This window comes from Ceratotherium simum, chromosome 1, assembly GCF_057802395.1.
Source record: "Ceratotherium simum simum isolate JZ-2026a chromosome 1, ASM5780239v1, whole genome shotgun sequence".
NCBI classification, from domain to species: Eukaryota; Metazoa; Chordata; class Mammalia; order Perissodactyla; family Rhinocerotidae; genus Ceratotherium; species Ceratotherium simum.
In genome coordinates, this window is record NC_141900.1 from 110,521,038 (window position 1) to 110,540,308 (window position 19,271).

At 41.8% G+C, this 19,271-nt stretch overlaps 1 protein-coding gene across 6 annotated transcripts in view; it reads right to left on the bottom strand.

Moving 5' to 3' along the window:
- ESYT2 (extended synaptotagmin 2) overlaps nt 1-19,271 on the bottom strand; it is a 97,253-nt gene that overhangs the window by 28,931 nt on the left and 49,051 nt on the right. For all 6 annotated transcript variants that reach the window (XR_015552744.1, XM_087433836.1, XM_014787591.2 and 3 more), the window contains exons 7-11: nt 12,895-12,950; nt 6,460-6,580; nt 3,693-3,869; nt 2,045-2,127; nt 525-573 (exon numbers count right to left, since the gene is read on the bottom strand). Coding sequence is in view for 5 of the 6 variants with exons in the window: in XM_087433836.1 (XP_087289962.1) it covers nt 525-573; nt 2,045-2,127; nt 3,693-3,869; nt 6,460-6,580; nt 12,895-12,950 (486 nt within the window). In the remaining variant the exon portion in view is untranslated. The remainder of the gene's footprint in view (nt 1-524; nt 574-2,044; nt 2,128-3,692; nt 3,870-6,459; nt 6,581-12,894; nt 12,951-19,271) is intronic.

Genomic DNA, 19,271 nt, shown 5'->3' on the forward strand with positions numbered 1-19,271 from the left:
GCAGACCTCAACACTGATTTGGTTAATTACACTTTACTTATCCAAACCTTATTCATCTTTTAGAAGCCACCACAAACTCTTCCTTTTTTCATACTTTTTATTCTGATAGCAATATCCTGTTTGAAGTAGTAACTACTTGCTGTCAATTCCCACTGCATTTACAGATATCTTTCATGTTACACTTTCTCATCACCTGTACTGTGCCAGCTCTGCTTATTAACTCCAGCTACCTTTAAAACGCTCTTTATTAAAGGGAGCTTCTCACAGGCCTCCGCCCTGACTCCAGAAAGAGAGCACATGCCCGCCTGAAATAAAGCGGGTTTGTGTTTGTATCCTTACGAACTTCTAGCATATGTTAGGTACTAAATACACACTATCTGATTTGGCTCTTAAACTCATTTGTTTTCACTTGGCTGTTACTAAAAGGCCTAAGTTCTCAATATTTGTGAGCATCGCGTGGGTGGGCAGCAGTAGGTTACTTAGTTAATGCTCATCAAGTATAACAATACGCAAAGAAAACTTACTTCATCTAAAAGGCGCTCCTTTTCAACTTCAATAAGATCAATCATAAGACTACAGAAATAACAATACAATAAATTTAGAACATAGAAACACACTTCTTATAACTGAAATAAACTTAAACATTTGTCTATGAAAAAGTACTCCAGAAATGCAACAAAATGCTACATAGTTTATCAAGAAACAGCCTTCTTCCAAAAGCTTCCTCAAGCTTACACCCAAGAGTGTCAAGAGAGGTCAGGAGAAGAGCAGGGTTTAGTTTCCAGGAGGCTGAAGCACTCAGTTTGGCAAAGCTGAGGTTAGAGCTGTGAAAAACCCGGTCTTCCCCACCTTGTAGCTATTTACAATGTGCCAAAAACGTTCAAGAAGATCCAGCCCTCTTGTTTGACATTCTCTCCCTCCGCGATGCCATCCGTCACTATGGACTGCATGCTGAATTAGGGCTTTACCACTTTCCCAACCTTGCTCCCCAGCTCTGGACCACAGTGGATCCGGAGCTCCCCAGACGCCTCTTGCTCAGCATGTCTAAGACAGCCGGTTCCATTTCCCCTAAATAATCCTGCTCTATTGCAAAGAATGGAAAGCCCCCCGCCAGAAGCCAGAGAGGACTAAAATGGGATGATTAAGCTCCTCTTTTTTCTTGTAGCCACCCTTTCCTCTGTTAGACCCTAAGCTGAGACAGAGATTGTATTAACAATAGTCTCTTAATGGTCTGCCAGGCTCCAGCTCAATCCCTGATCATCTAGGCCACACAGTGGGTTTACTAGAATGCAAATGTGGTCTCCTCACTGCCCTGCTTAAAATCTTCTGGTTGCTCCTTGTCAAATTGTCTCACGAATGCATTCTGAAGTCACAGCACAATACACGGGCCATTCTTGATGAGGCCACACCTGCCCAATGTCACCAATCCCTGTATCTTTTCTGCCACAAGAAATTCAGTTTATAAAGATTAGGTTAAAGTGTATTTTTTACAAGTTCATTTTTTTCAGCTGTACTGGTTTTTCAACTTAAGTGAACAAATCAATATTTATTTTTCCAATGTGTAGGTACAATGTAAATTACTCCTCCCCCAAAAAATAATCCAACAATCGAACAAGTTTAAAAACCCGTTTCTACAATGCAGAGCGAAGCTGTCTGCACAATGTGAGGGCTGGAGAGCTGTGCTGGCACTTGGGGCCATGTACCATAGCTGGCTACTGAGCACTTAAAATGGGGGAAGCACAACCAGGAAAGTGAATTTTAAGTTTTGTTTAATTTTAATCAATTTAATTTAAATAGCTACATGTGGCTAGTGGCTGCTACGGACACAGATCTAGCAGCTTTCCTTCTCTTATGTAAATGTAAGACTTTTTAGGAATAAAACATGTTTTAAGAAGTCTAAGGTGAAACCAATGTTATATCTAAGAGTCATTTAAAAATATTACATGTACATAAATCTATTTTTGAAATTATATTATAGTTTTAAGAATATCTATTGAAAAGAAAGAGTGATCCTACAGTCTCCTCACACTCACGAAGGATTTACCTTCCCAGAAAGTCATCCTTGTCTGGGTCTTCATCAAAGAGCTCAATCTCTAATTCCTGTCCAGGATGTTCATAGACTAAAGCCTAAAAAATTAATAATCAGTAGTTATTTTATATTTTTACTAATATCGTCACCTATTGAGTATAATGATTACAGTATATATCATCATGTGCTGTATTTTCCCCAGTGGTAAATAGTTATAAAGCACTTACATTTTCTCAATGTCAAACCACACATACTTCTGCATGACTGGGAGATCATTCTGAAACACCTGCCCACATAGTAACAGTCCACTGTGTTTGTTTCTCGTTATCTGGGATTACATCTCAATGGGTCAAGTTCAATCGCTCCAGAACAAGGTAACAGGACAGAACCCACAAACCCGGTACAGGCTTGGGACATCTTTCTAGTCCTGAAGTGGCTCCGTTCAGATGCCATCCTTGGGATAACCACAGGTGATCCACTTACCAGCACTGAGAGATTAAGAGATTTGGCAACAGACCTGATGGGGAGGATGGGAAGCTGGTGAAATATAAACCGCACTACTGTTCTGAAGAACAATTTTGCAAAAATGTATCAGTCCTTTAAAAATCACATAACTTTTGATGCAGCAATTCCACTCTGAGGAGCTTTATCTGGGGAAAACTTGGCCAAGCAAAGAAAAATTACATTCACGCTACACTGGAACAGCACTGGTTATAACGCTGAAGTGAATAGCTGAGATCTCTTTGGCTAAACAAATGATGGTATCTATTCAGTGAACAGCTATTATAAATCATGTCCATCTATATTTATTGACATATAGAGATGTCTAGATGTACTAAATTAAAATTCACAAAACTAGGGCCGGCCCCGTGGCTTAGCGGTTAAGTGCGCGCGCTCCGCTGCTGGCGGCCCGGGTTCGGATCCCGGGCGTGCACCGACGCACTGCTTCTCCGGCCATGCTGAGGCCGTGTCCCACATGCAGCAACTAGAAGGATGTGCAGCTATGACATGCAACTATCTACTGGGGCTTTGGGGGGAAACAATAAACAAATAAAAATCTTTAAAAAAAAAAAATTTACAAAACTATAATTAATCTAATTTTTGTATATGTTTATGGGTTAATAACCACATAAAACATTTTTCACATTATGAAAAATATTTGGCCAACTATTAACTGTGATTGCTTTACATAATTAAGGTTTAAAATTTTATGTGCTGGGGCCAGCCCCGTGGCGTAGCAGTTAAGTGCGCACGCTCTGCTGATGGCGGCCCGGGTTTGGATCCTGGGCGTGCGCCGATGCACCGCTTGTCAGGCCATGCTGTGGCGGCGTCCCATATAAAGTGGAGCAAGATGGGCATGGATGTTAGCCCAGGGCCAGTCTCCTTCAGCAAAAAAAAAAAAAAAAAAAAAAAAAAGAGGAGGCTTGGCATGGATGTTAGCTCAGGGCTGATCTTCCTCACAAAAAACAAATAAATAAAATTTTATGTGCTGGCATAACGAGAATGTTGTAAGGCAGGGACAGAAGGTACAATACTTTTTAAAGATGGGAAATTAAAGCAAAAAGAATTTAAATTACCACCTAAATTCACCACACTCCTGTGTGACAGGAGTGGAATCAGAATTTCGGGATGAAGCCCAGTGACATGACTGGACACACCTTACCTCGTACACCTCGTTCCACCTTGGACTAAGGTTCTCTTTGATGACCTTGCTTTGGAAGATTTGGTTGCCAACTCGAATTACTCCATAGGGGTCTGACTTTCCCTTGACAAGTCCCTTCAGATAAGTATCTTTCCCCTGAAGATCCTGAGCTTCAATAAAATGTATCCTTAGAACACCCTGAAAAAGAGAACAAACATGAAGACTGTTCGTGGGTTCATGTGACAGACGTGGACGGCTGTGTGCTGTCCTTCCTAAGAACAAGGTGCAGAGGGAACAAAACAAAGACTCTCTTCTTGTGCAGCAAAGAAGAAAGTGAAGGTGTAATATGTCAGGTGCAGCACTAAGGAGACACTAAAGCAGGGCAAGACAACAGTGTCCAAAGGGCACTGTTTAGATAGGAGACCAGAGGCAGGAGGGGAGTGAAGTATGGGCTGCTGACCCCTCCAGAGACTTCTCCTGGCAGAGATCCCAGACCAACCCTGGGCTGCAGAAGCCCAAGGAGCCAGGCTTGGGCAGGAGGAGGTCAGATTACACAGGGCCTCACGGGTCACTAAACAATCCTGTTTCAGTACTACAGTAAGTGATAACTAACACTGCAGGTGGTGTCAGACCCATTACTAAGCCCTTGATATGCATTGATTACTTCATTTAACTGTTAGAACAATCCTAGGAAATACTGTCAAACTTATTTTATAGATAGGAAAACTGAAACTGTGAAATACTACCACTCATAGACTTGAAACATGTTTCTCTTTTCCTAGAATGTTGTTTAATTGATAAAATAAAAATATTCACTCATATTTCTTTCAAAGCAAGCAAAGGTGGTAAAGTTACATTTTGATAGGGCGGCATTCTCCCCCACAACCCTTTTAAAAAATTACTCTGCAATATTCCTGACCCAATCAGCATAGGAAAGTATGCATTTTTAAAAATAAATACACTTTAGGGGCCGGCCCGGTGGCTCGGTGGTTAAGTGCGTATGCTCCACTACTGGCGGCCCGGGTTCGGATCCAGGCGAGCACCGACGCACCGCTTCTCCGGCCATGCTGAGGTGGCGTCCCACATATAGCAACTAGAAGGCTGTGCAACTATGACATACAACTATCTACTGGGGCTTTAGGGGAAAAAAATAAATAAATAAATAAATACACTTCAAAAAACTTAAAATTTCCTGTTTACATTTTCATATGCCTAAAGCTTAGATAATCTGGCAACATAGTTAAGCATCGCCAGCTTTTAAACCCCACATGGTTAAGGAAGGCTGGATTCCGGCAGGCTTAGAGCTCACCTATACTCAGAATAAAAAAGCCTAAGTGGAAAAGGAGCACAAGGATTTCTACACGGAAAGGAATTCCTGCATTTTCACAGATGAGGATCAGGAGATGAAAAAAGACATCCTTTTCTCATATATAGTGTTCCATTAAACCTGCTAAATGCCAACAACATAACTGGGCATCAGTTAAATGGAGAGTTGTTACTTTTGAAAAATATAGTCATGTGTCGCCTGACGATGGGGGATCTGTTCTGAGAAACGTGTGGTCAGACGGCGTTGTTGTATGAACATCACAGAGCGTCCTTACACAAACCTAGATGGTACAGCCTACTACACAGCCTACTGGTACTCTACAGTACTAATCTTATGGGACCACCATCATATACGTGGTCCGTCGTTGACCGAAACGTCATTATATGGTACGTGACTGCGTAAGAATGCTCAAGCATGTTTGCTGATTTGTGCACTGTTACTGAGATCTAATTTAACTAGAAAAAGTAATAGGCAGCAGGGAAAAGTTGTCTACTTCCACTTCAGGAAACAAACTAAAAACACTACCACGCCCAATGAAATAGGACCAACTCAACACTTCTGTTTCAGTAAGATAAGCTGTCCTGGGTGTGTCAGAGTCACACTCCTCACAGACACTACGTGAGCGGGCTGCCCGCTGCACTTCTGGAACCCAAAGCCAGACAGACTAATGGGATGGGGTGAAGCACAAGTGGGAAAAGCTCTCACGCACTTGGGAGGGGCCGTCTACTCCAAGCACCTCCTTGACGAGCATGTCCTTGACTGGCCAGTTCTCACAGTCTTTAGCTGAGGTTGCTCAGTTTACTCAAATGAAGATGACCCCAATATCAGTGACCCAACTCTGTGTGATACGTTATCACCTCCAATTTACAGATGAAGAAACTGAGGCCCAGACATGCCAATTAGTATGCCTGAAAGTGAAGCTGCTGCTAAACCCCAGGGCTGTGACCCAGACCCAGCCCCTGTCCTTTCCTTCCTATCCAAGGCAGTTGTGACAGCAGCACTGCTTCTACCGTGTCACTCGTTAAATGACTCCAGAGATAGCTAGCCTCTTCTCACATCTGAGAGAACACTTGCACCAGTTGTTATACACAGTTCCATTGCTTAGACTAAGCTGTTACATTTTGAAAAATACAGAGAGTATGTGCTTTCTGAGATAACTGAATTGTCACAGCTGCCCTTTATGACTTGCAATAACATTTGCAGAATTAAATCTGTATTGGCACCTTTCAGGTTCACAGCTGAGGCTTAAGAACTGCTCTGAAGTCTCTGTGAAAGCTTTCAGATCAGAAGCTCATTAGCCAATCTCTTAAGGAGTGTGGCAGGACAAACTACCTTTACTGCATCAAGGTCCATGTGGCAAGGTCGCTGTCAGGAGAAATACAAGAAGTTATAACACCCAAGTATGTGAAAAGGTCCTCCATATCTATTTTTAAGTGTTGATGGAGGCTAAGACATGCTTACCTTTGGTACAGGAAACCGCAACTGAGCTATTTGAATTTCGCTGACAAGAGGAACGGTGATTCGATTGGGAAGTACCAGATAGTTCGATATTATATCCAAAATGATAGTATCTGATAAACCACTGTGAGGTGGGAGGTAAAAAGAACAAACCAACTATCAGACACATCAATGCTGGTTATCGCCTTTAACAGTAAGCTTACCACAAACAATACAACATCCCCTTTACAGGGTTGGAGTTGTCTAATTTCCCCAACACAGTCTTCAAAACCAGCAGTTCAACACTTGAGCTGCAATATTGCTATGGTGACTATTATGCAGGATTTATTCTGCAAACAGGAGGCAATATTCTGGCAACATTTCGTAATGTCCTAAATAACATTTCATACATTCCTACGTAACTTGACCATTGATTTAATCTGAATAACTAAGATATGATTTATTAAATTTCTTTTTTAACACAAAATACTTCAAACATTCATAAAAGTGCAGAGAATACTCTAACAAATATCCATTTACTGATTCCATATTTATTACATTAAATTTCTCTCGTTTTATATGCATAGCTCCCAATGAGGTGAAAGAATTTAGTTTATTCTCTCTTCACACTTTATTTGGGTACTGAATACTGTAATAATCTTCAAATTCTATACACCACTACACAGAGAACTCAGTATTATGAATAAAATTGTGGAGGCTAAAGAAACAAATGTACTTGTAATATATTTTTTTTGCCTATTCTTTGGGGTAAACATGAGAACTAAGTAAAATGTATGTGACAACACTTTTGAAAGCACACATAAATCAAGTTTCATTGCTATAGAAGAACTGCAAAGTTTTAAGCAGAACTGCAAAGTTTTAAAAGAACCTTACTTCTTGCCAGTACTTCTCAGATGGTAAAATTATTAACATACACATGTAAAGGAACTGTACATATAAAAACATCCACTGGGACAGCATGAAGGTCATCACCATTCAGTGAGCAGTCACTGAGCACTCACTGCAAGCTGGGTGGCCAAATGCAATGACAAGATATGGGACCTGAACTCAGAACCCAGGAAAAAGACAAAAGAAAAACACGACTCCACAGACAACACTACTTATTTGTGAATAGGTCAGTTAGATGTTAACACTCCCAAGAGACTCGGAGGATTTAAGATGGCAGACACAAGATATATGTTCACAAAGCAGAGGTATGAGGTGGTCCTTCAAAGCTTCAATATCAAGCATATTCTCACTTTAGACATTTCCCTTCCAAAATACCAGTTTTATTTTCAAATCTCTTTCAAATTTCTTGAAAGAGAAAACCCCTCACTGAGGACATAAATGTTTTCAATAATCCCTTAGCTGCGGGCCGGCCCCGTGGCTTAGCGGTTAAGTGTGCGCACTCTGCTACTGGCGGCCCGGATCCCGGGCGCACACTGACGCACCACTTGTCCAGCCATGCCGAGGCTGCGTCCCCCGTACAGCAACTAGAAGGCTGTGCAACTATGACAGACAACTATCTACTGGGGCTTTGGGGGAAAATAAAAAAAGGAGGAGGATTGGCAATAGATGTTAGCTCAGAGCCGGTCTTCCTCAGCAAAAAGAGGAAGATTAGCATGGATGTTAGCCCAGGGCTGATTTTCCTCACACACACACACACACACACACAAAAAAAAGAAGCCCTTAGCTGTTATGGTGGTAGGTCAATGGCCTTGCCACCCACCTTGACACCATGTAAGCTCTGGCTCAACACCTACAAACAAGCAGAAGGCCCACCCAGGCGCCTCCCCAGGGCTCGCCTTTCATCCTGTCACACACTCTCAGCCTCCTCCTGATTTATCACAGCTGCAGTGCTGCTCCCGAGTGCCTGCTAGAGCATCACCACTTAGCTGGTCACTTTGCTTGTCCTGACTGCTGCCATGGTCTCATCAAACAGGAATGGCTTCCTAGTGTGTCTGATCCTCTCTGTCCTTCGGAACCATCCCTGCTCACCACCTTACTTCTGTTTCTGTCATAATTCTCATCCCTTCTTACACCTTCAACACGCAGTCTAGGGCTCTTCATTGGAAGAGAATAGGGACAGCTAAAATGTACGGTAAAGTGAAGTAATTCAGGCATTATTGCTACTTTATTACACCTTGGGTTCCATTTTGTAAGCAACGAATACAGCATGTAGATGTTCATTTTATAAAGCTACGGGTAAGGTTTCATGTTAGGTTCAAAGTTACTGAATATTTACTTTTATAACATAAGGCTTGCCATAGCTGTGATTTATTTGATAGAAAGTCTTTAAGTGAAAAATAGTACCCTGAATTTTATGTCAAGTATTTATGTATCTATTTTATTACATAAAATTTATATAAATGTCATATTTTATTATACAAAATTTACATAATTATATATGTTATGTCATATATAAATATACATAATTTCATTTAAAAGGGATATTTTTATATATTCCTTTTATGCTATAGCCTTGTTTTTGAAGGGTGTGTACTTCTCTCCATATTTCTAATATACATATATGAGTGTATATATATATATATATTTTTTTTTTTGAGGTAACACTGGTTTATAACATTACATAAATTTCAGGCGTACATCATTATATTTTGACTTCTGACTTCTGACATCGTTTTCACCACCAAAAGTCTGCTGCCATCCATCGCTGTACAAACATCCCTTTTAATTCCTTTCGCCCCCCACCACCTCCCTTCCTCTGTGGTAACAACCAATCTGTTCTCTGTATCTATGTGTGTGTTTGTTGTTGTTTATATATGTTTTTAATGATATATATAATTCTACATATATCAAATATATAAATATATTTTATATATTATGTATGTATATAAAATCTATATATAAAACAGTAGCTAGAAGCTATTTTTTACAACATAAAAAGAATCTGGCTACATACAAAATCATTAAATAAAATGGAACTACATATGTACACGTATGCATGTATGTAGGTATTTCCATGTGTATATGCATATGTGCATGTGTATATATCTCCCTTTTTCAGTTCTTTAAAATTTATTTATTTATTTATTTTGTGAGGAAGATCAGCCCTGAGCTAACATGCATGCCAATTCTCCTCTTTTTGCTGAGGAAGACTGGCCCTGAGCTAACATCTATTGCCAATCCTCCTCCTTTTTTTCCCTTTTTCTCCCCAAAGCCCTAGTAGATAATTGTATGTCATAGTTGCACATCCTTCTAGTTGCTGTATCTGGGATGCCACCTCAGCATGGTCTGACAAGCGGTGCGTCGGTGCGCGCCCGGGATCTGGACCCGGGCCGCCAGCAGCGGAGTGCGTGCACCCAACCGCTAAGCCACGGGGCTGGCCCCGTATATAGCTCCCTTTTTTTTTTTTTTTAAAAGATTTTATTTATTTATTTTTCCCCCAAAGCCCCAGTAGATTGCTGTATGTCATAGCTGCACACCCTTCTAGTTGCTGTATGTGGGACGCGGCCTCAGCATGGCCGGAGAAGCGGTGCGTGGGTGTGCGCCCGAGGTATGTGGGACGCGGCCTCAGCATGGCCGGAGAAGCGGTGCGTGGGTGCGCGCCTGGGATCCGAACCCGGGGCCGCCAGCAGCGGAGGGCGCGCACTTAACCGCTAAGCCACGGGGCCGGCCCCTATAGCTCCCTTTTAAATGATTTGGGGCTGACTTTCTGAGCTGCAGGCTTGCCAAGTGCAGAACATGCCCTCTGGCTCACCCTTTAAGGGAGGTAATACAATGCTATTTACAGAGCAGACGCTCCATAATCCTACGTTTATTTCAGTCCCTCGATGATACTGAAGGGAGGAAAGTAGAATATAACACTTTTTCTTACACTAAACAACAACACAGACTTCTTGTTTCTGCTGGCTAACCAGTACCCATTCCCCCTACTTCTGGTGAAAGTTTTCCTTTGGGGGATCCCCCCTTCACTGGGGCTTTTTCAAACATTTCTCTGCCTCCTCTTGTGGTGGGCAGGAGACCCAAACCTGACCATCAGAATCACAGGAATTTGTCCAGGATGGGTGGACAAAGAGAAGTCAACCCTGGAACTTTCGCTGGAACTAGTGGAAAAGGTTCTTTTTCTACCAAGGTTGCTAAGCTTGCAGAACAGAAACTAGAGGCTGCTACTTCCTAGCAAGAGCCTGCGTGAAAACAAAGCCACAAAGAGAAAAACAGAGTCCAGAGCTGGACAGAGAGCCCTTATGGCATCATTTGGACACCAACACCTGTCTGTGTCTGATGTCACCCAAATAACGCTCCAGGCTTCTCCGTGACATGAGCCAGGAATGGGCCACTGGACTGTGAGATCCATGCGAGCAGGTGTGTGTGGCTGTTCTGAGCACAGCTACACCCCAGCACTAAGAACAGTGGCTGGCTCACAGCAGGCAATCAATATCTATCTGTTGGATGAATGAATAAACTGTCTTTACAAAATAGTTTTTATTGGGGCCAGCCCCGTGGCCAAATGGTTAAGTCCAGCACCCTCCACTTCAGCAGTCCAGGTTTGATTCCCAGGCGTGGACCTACGTCACTTATTGGCAGCCATGCTGTGGCGGCAACCCACATACAAAATAGAGGAAGACTGGCACAGATGTTAGCTCAGGGTGACTCTTCCTCAGCAAAACAGAAAAAAAAAACAGTATTTATTTACTCACTTATTTAAGACCAATTGAGTTGGGTTTGTTGTAACCAAGAATCCTAATGAACACTTAAACAAATCTTTTTTTTAAGTTGTCCTTTCTTCCCAAAGATCTCTTTTTTTTAAAGAGTTTTTTCCAAGGAGGCTCAAAGCATCTCTTAGAGAATTTTAATTTTATTTATTTATTTTTCCCCCAAAGCCCCAGTAGATAGTTGTACGTCATAGTTGCACATCCTTCTAGTTGCTGTATGTGGGACGCAGCCTCAGCATGGCCGGAGAAGCGGTGCGTCGGTGCGCACCCAGGATCTGAACCCTAGCCGCCAGCAGCGGAGCGTGCGCACTTAACCGCTAAGCCACGGGGCCGGCCCCCAAAGATCTCTTAAAGACAACTATTTTTCTATATCTAGTAAACCACAGTACCTAAAAAAGACTTTTATGGGCCAGCCCCGTGGCTTGGCGGTTAAGTGTGCGCGCTCCGCTACTGGCGGCCCGGGTTCGGATCCCAGGCGTGCACCGACGCACCGCTTCTCCCGCCATGCTGAGGCCCTGTCCCACATACAGCAACTAGAAGGATGTGCAACTATGACGTACAACTATATACTGGGGGGCTTTGGGGGGAAAAAAGGAGGAGGATTAGGCAATGGATGTTAGCTCAGAGCCGGTCTTCCTCAGCAAAAAGAGGAGGATTAGCACAGATGTTAGCTCAGGGCTGATCTTCCTCACAAAAAAAAAAAAAAAAGACTTTTATTATTATGAATATGCCTTAGTTTATTAAAGCCGTAATTTTTCCCTGATGATGAAACAAAATTCTTTCTAACAGCCATTTCAGGGGCATAACAAATACACAAGAATAGGAAAAACAGACTGAAACCAAGGCTTTCATAATTTAATTTCTAAACTATTTTAGGGAAAAATCACGGATTAGCAAAGTACCCACTGGAAACATATGTAACTTTAACCAAAAAGTAATATATTTTAACCTTCAAATACAACGGTAAAACCAGCAAAAGCAGGTTTCGAGGCTGTAATCTCAGAACTTCCAGCTTAGTAGTGAACAACAGGTTTTCCACAATCACCTTCCACCACGTGAGGCAGACTGTGACACAACTAGGAAGACTTCACTTCTCTCCCAGAGGGGATGTGCCCTTAAAGTTTTCATGTGCTTATTATGGGAAACTTTCCTCATGTTTTGGACACTAGATTGCTCCAGAATAATAAAGGGACTCCCCGTGATGTGATGCAGAAACTTCAGCCTTCTCACCTCTCATACCAAGGCACCTGGAGCGATCCTACACATTCCTAGGTCCAGCACTGACATCTACCCCTCCAAGAAGGAGTGGCTATAGACACAAAAGGCAGAAAGGGAAGTGGTAGCACAGGTTGAAAAGAACCCAGAAAGGGCTAGTTTTGCAACATATATTTGCTTTTCAAGTTCTCTTTATTTTTTGGAAAAATAATAAATACCAAATTTAAAAATTAATTTATAAGATATTAAAAGGCTGCTACTTTTCTAAAACACCAAAACTGGAACGATGCCTTGTGATGAACAAAAAGTAAAATGAATGGTGAGTGACTCAGTCTAAAGTCCTAAAACCACTGTACCACAGCTCATTTGGATCCCAGCAGTCTCAGCCGTGGCTATGAGAACAGAACCCACTACAGTCTCTTCACTCGAGGCTCATATGAGAGTCTGCTGAGAAGGCACGGATTCTGCCTTGTAGAGACAGGCTTTACCTGTTCTGTGTTGTTTTCCTACCAGCGAAAATGCACATTACACCATCAACAAGCTAACCGTATGACATGACAATACTTACTTCAATCCAGGGATATCAAGAAGATTAGTCAGTCCTGTCCAGTTAATTTCTAAAAGCTGTTTAAAAAAAAGGGCAAAAATATTAAGTATCAAAATTATTTCTAGTTATCAAATCAAATCATACAGTTTTGTTTCTTTATAAACAAAATGGGTTAGTACATAATACTTTCCCACATCTTGTATTTCACTTTGTAAAATATCAAGACCAACGTCCTGTGTTGGTATATGGAGAGCTACCTCTGTTTTTGTTTTGTTTTTGGATAATGTCATAGTTTTCTCCAGCAAAATCATATAGGAATTTATATACCCATCTTCCTACTGATGGCCACTTAGAATATTTATAATTTCTCTTTATTATGAGGAATGATTCAGTGAATATCTCTTTACACGTGTGTTCTGGTATACACACGCAGACTAGCATCCAAAAAGTGGACGTTTTGGTCAAAGATATATGTTCACTTTTTATGTTGATACCTAATTGCCCTAAAAAAATACTGTACTAATTTATATCCCACCAAAAGTGCATGAAAATGTCCTTTCTTTGTACCTTCAAATACAGATATTAAAAATCAGTCCATTTGGCAGTTAAAAAATGGTACTTTACCACTGTTTCAATTTGCATTTTCACTAATATCAATATTTTGATATTAGTGAACATGTTCCATCCATTCACTCAACATTTGTATTTTTTTTTTGCTCATTTTTCTAGTGGGTATTTATCTTAGAAGAATTCTTAAACAGTTGGTTAAGATTCCATTAAGTAAATGTGGATGGGTAAAAACCATTGATTAGAAACACTGCTTTTCCTGTCAAAATGGATATCACACATAATAAAATTACTTGTGCTTTATATTGGTAGAAGAAATGCTAAGTGAAATTGCATGATCTCAATCACCCATATAGCTAGAGTAAAAAACCCTGCTCAAATCCCTTTGAGAAGTAGATGGTTACTAATAAATACGAACTAGGGCCGGCTCCGTGGCTTAGCAGTTAAGTGCGTGGGCTCCGCTACTGGCGGCCCGGGTTTGGATCCGGGCGCGCACCAACGCACCGCTTGTCTGGCCATGCTGAGGCCGAGTCCCACATACAGCAACTAGAAGGATGTGCAGCTATGACATACAACTATCTATTGGGGCTTTGGGAGGAAAATTAAAAAAAAACAAAAAACAAAAAAAAAAAAACAAAAAAAACGAACTAGAAGAGTCAAGGTTCTTTTAGATAGACCCAAACTAAAAAGCAACAATTTAAAAAAGCCCCGAAAGACCAAGACTTTTGGGCCTAAGAAAAACTGAGATATAAACTTGCATTGCAAATATCAATAGGCCCTTTAAATAGAACAGACCTAGAAGCAATGACAACCCAGGAGCAATCAGCACTCCCTAGCACTCTGATTATGATCTCTAAATACAAAGAAACCAGGGATTTTAAAGAAACGGCTGGTTCCAGGCCTGGGGTAAAACTGTTAAAATGAGCCTGGGGCATCTTATTGAATCAGAAAGCTGAAGGAAACACTCAAAGACTAATGAGAGGCCCTGTCAAATGGCGGTCACCTGGAAGGGACTCCAGCTAGAGATTATGGAAACTCTTCAAGTGATAGAGGGTCTACTCAGATGATCCTTGTCAAAACGATGAGATACATTTAAACGCTACCCAAGTTCAAAGAAACAAAACGCCAGCGAGGCAGAAGCAGGATTTGCGGAAGGGCAGGACTCAGCTGGGTTTGAAAAGAGCAGAGATTTGAATGCAAGAAAGAAGACTCCAGGTGAAGGGGGTCCCGTGTTTAAGGAGCTGAAGCGAGCTGGCATGTCTCTGAGCACAGGGGAGGCTGGGGAACAGGAAGTGCCTAGAGTGGATAAAGGCAGAGGGAGTGAAAGAGAAATAGACGAGTGTGACTGTGTGAAAACAAGTATGAGTGCATGAGAAACGAGTGTGTGTGAGAATGATCATGGGTGTGTGAGAATGAGTGTGTGAGAACATGAATGTGAGTGAAAATGAGTATGGATGTGTGAGAGAATGAGTGTGAGGAGTGTGAATGAATAAGAACGGGTGTGAGAACAAGTGTGTATGTGTGAGAGAATAAGTGAATGTATGAGAGTGAACAAATGTGTAAAGCATGTGATTGTGAGAATGTGTGTGAGAGAAAGAGAATGGGTGTGAGTGAGAGAATGAATGTGTGTGTGTGTGAGTGGGTGAGAGAGAGAGAGGTTTGAAAGCTCAATCTGAAAAGTCTGCACATGGACACAGGGAGAAACCCATGAGGAGGGAAGGGATCAAGGCAGAGCTTTGGAAAAGCAACTAAAATTAGTACCCCTCACGCCCCCCAACCACTCTGTGTGGATGACCAAGATCTCCATTTTGGGAAACTGAACAGCTAGTGGGACGTGTTTCCAAAGGACAGGAAATCACCTCTTCGGGCTGCTATGGCTCTTCTATGAGAAATGGAAGGAGTAATGTGGTCACGTTTCAACTGGAACATGAGCGTATCCATGTATTTCATGAAAACCACAGACATGCCCTTCTTCTCTCTGCTTTTCCATAATGCATTGTCTAATGAATGTAGTAAAGTTTACAGTTCAACAATAGCAACTGTTTACTTTAGCACTTACTATATGCCAGCCATCCTAAGTGCATTAAGTTCTACGGTACAGAACATGAATCACCTGGGAGGTCTGTTAAAAATATAGACTGGTGGCTCCAAGTCTTTCTCAAGTTTTTGAATTAAGTCGATCTGGGCTGTCGGGAAAGGTCAAGAGTGTTTTTCTCATGTTTTAAAGCTCCTGGGACTTCCAGCTACCACGTGGGATGTAGAAAACTGGAAAGAGTATCACTCTTGAATGCATGGGAGAGCTGAGGTGAGAGAGCCCTGAAACTCTTCCTTAGAGGCAGCTCCAAGGGGTGGATAAGGCCACCAAAGGGCAGGTGAGACAATGCCAGCTAGATCCTAATTGCTAAGGGCCAAGTGTGGGAGAGCCAGAGTAACGCCTTTGAAATCCACAGACACAGGGCAGTGTGACCCACGTGGTAGACTGTAGTGTGAGCTCACCGCAAAGACTGAGGACCAGGGAGAACACTTCCTGCAAGGGTGAGGCTGGTGAGGGAGCAGCTGCTGCTGGAAAGACACAAGCCCCACCTTCCAATGTAAGGAACAGAAGCCAGTGGGGAAGGGAAGCACAGGGGAAGGCCTACTGCATTTGGGGGAGAGGAAAAGAAGAGAAAACACCCTCTATGCCTTGGGGAGGGTAGGTCACAGTCCTGGCCCAGACCATTAGAGATCCTGTATTGCTGGGGGCGAGTGTACAAAATCTCTCCTGCACAAGACCCACCACAGATACAGGCATGGAGAGAGGGCAGGGTCACTGAAAGAGCACCAGCCTCGAGACCCAGGACGGACACGATGACAGACAGCTTCCCTGTCCCCACCACTGGGGGTGCAGCAAGACTGTCCAAAATAATGAAAGATATCAAACCACAGATCCAAGAAACGCAGAGAACACCTGACAGAATAAATACCCCCAAAGCTTCCCGGCAACTTCATGTTTGGTCTAACGTTGGAACCCTCTTCAGTCCAGTGGACTCCTGTGGACCTGTCTGCCCAGCACTGCCTCTCCAGCTCACTGCTGCCTTCTATGCAGGGTTGTAGGAAATCTGCCTCTGGGAGCCTTATTCAGACACTGCAACCTTCCTACTCTCGGCTAGTCTGACCCAGCTGGACTAGGAAAGGAAGGATGAAAGAAGACAAGAAGACTCCCTGCCTCTTGGGAGTGCTGGCAGCCATGTTTCTGGCATGCGGATTGGAGGACCAGAGGAAGCCAGTCTCAGAGACAGAGAGAATGGAGAAAAGGCACCACAGGCATGGGTGGGGAGACAGTCGCAGTGGCTCTCAAATTCCTTGTTCCAGTCTGTTCCTGACACTCAACTGCAACTCCTGCATAGATTTCATGAGACACCAATATATGCTATGTTTATTTTTAAACAAAGCCCTTCCTTTTTTCCCTCCTTTGCTTAAGGTATCTCAATTGCTGTAGTCCTAGCTAACAGGATTCAATTTTTTTCTCACAGTCACTCTAAAAGGAAGATGTTGTTTCCGTTTTATAGAAGAAGAAACATAATCTGTGGTTCAAAGACTCAGGAGGCATGTCCTCTGCCAGCTGGGAGGACCCCCTTAGTATAAACACATTCAGAGCAAACCCCAGACCATCTCTTGGAGAAGTTCTGGAAAAGACCTCCTGGATTCACTCTAGTCTAATCCATTCTCCTGGGATAGATCTAAAAAAGACCTAAGGATTCCAAAACACCCTACAGGTGTGTGTATGCCAGAGGCAACTACAACAACCATAAGTTAGCCTGAGTGAGGGGCCACCAATTCCCCAGGACATATCCAAGGGCAGACACTGACTTGTTCTGGTTCTTACAGAAACTTCATCCAAGCTTTTGTCCTGGTTCTCACCAGAAGCTTCATTCAAGCCTTTGTGCTTACCAATACTTGACCTCTGGTGTCAGGACTCCACCAGAATGTAGGAAAATATTTAATTTCTTAAAAATCTGAGGACTTACTATGTGCCAGCATGGTACTAAGTGTTTTACATCCACTGACATTTAATCTTCACATTTAATCTTATGAGGGAGGTATTGCTGTAATCCCCATGTTACAGATGGGGAAATGGAGGCTTAGAGAAATTAAATAAATTGTTCAAAGCACACAGCCCAAGAGTGGAAAACCAGGTTGTATGACACCCAAGTCTGTCACTCAACCATCATACTATACTGCCTTCTACTGTGCTCCAAAACTTCAGAAATTTTCAGTTTAGTTTTTTTTTTTTAAACAAGTAGCACATTATCAAAACTAATCCAAACACATCAAAAAGCAGAAAAATAATGTGCAAAGGTTTCATTAGTGTCTTTGGCACTATACTTCTAAATCATCTGAATAGTCAAAAAAAACCCTCAAAATCTTTATAGCTATATTTTTCACTGGAGTGAGAAAGAATTATTTGGCAGCCAGCAGTGAATTCTGTTCTCATATTTTCCAGTTGAAAGTAACTGAAAAAATTCCCTTCTCTGAAGCATATGTTTAGTGACTTTACTCACCATATAAGGAAATGAATGATTCTGAACTTTTCACAAACTCATCCTTCTTTTCTGAGCATTAACATTTCATTTGGAAGTTAATATTATAATGTTATTTTTAAAAAATAAATACACTTATGGAAGATCCATACTAAGGAAGAGTATTACTAAGTTTTGAGGAAGATTTAAAGATTTAGATTTTGTTACATTCTGAACTGAAAAAAAGAGCTTTTCTTTAAATTATTAAAAATTCGCTGTAAATTAAAAATACTTATGAATTTGCTAAAGATTAGTTTTTTATACTCATAAATGAAGGAAGTTTCTTAAACATACTGGCTTTTAAATAACTTTTATGTGGAAAAAAACGAATTTTAAATCTTTTATGCATCTCTTCATTTCTCAAAATTTTAATAAATTAAAATTTAACAGAGTTCCTTAATAGCTTTTGAATTTTGCCATGTTTTGTGTAGTTAAAATACATTCAAAATAAGCCAATTATAATCAATAAAAAGCAAATGAGAATAATAATTTTAGTGATAATACAAAGTGATGACAGTTAATTCTTCTTGTGTTTTTATACAGAAAAAAGACCACTTGTAGTTTGGTCTAGATAAACCCATATTTTACAAACCCAACAACGATAAATTGTATTAAGTTACTTGAATCAAATTATACACACTAATACTCCCACTTTAAACTAGACATGATGTTAATGGTACAAAAATGGCATATTGTGAAGAGATTATTTGAGAAACAGATCAATTCATCCATTAGACATTTACTGAACCGTATGGAGACAGATATAGTTGTGGCTTTCAAAGAGTTAACGAGAAGTGTGCTACAACGCACAGGACTATATGGGTGCCATGAGGGCAAGGAGAAAACCTGACTACCTGTGTCCTGGGAAAGGATAACACAAAGGTCTAAAGACAGAGTTCTGGGAGAAAGAAAAGACGGGGAGCTGGTGAGGGACGATGGAGGTCAGCACTACCCCTGGACTGTAATTCTTCCCCATGTTTAGAACTTGAGATGCTCATGGGGTAGTGCCAGGAAATGAGCCTGGAGAGACCCCATCTAGACCACAATGACTGACCACGATGACTGTCTGCAAGGGAGAGATGACCTCTGGTGGGTCAGTTTGCACCTTGGGAAGATATGCTAGTGGTGAAGTCTACTGAGGACAGAGCCCAGGCAGGAAGCCAATGACAGGCTACAGAAGCCCAGGTGAGGAGCCTTGTAGGTAAGGAGCCAGCAGGTGAGGGGGAGAAGCCTCAGAGAGGGGAGGAGCCTGGGAGGAGGAGCCAAGGTGAG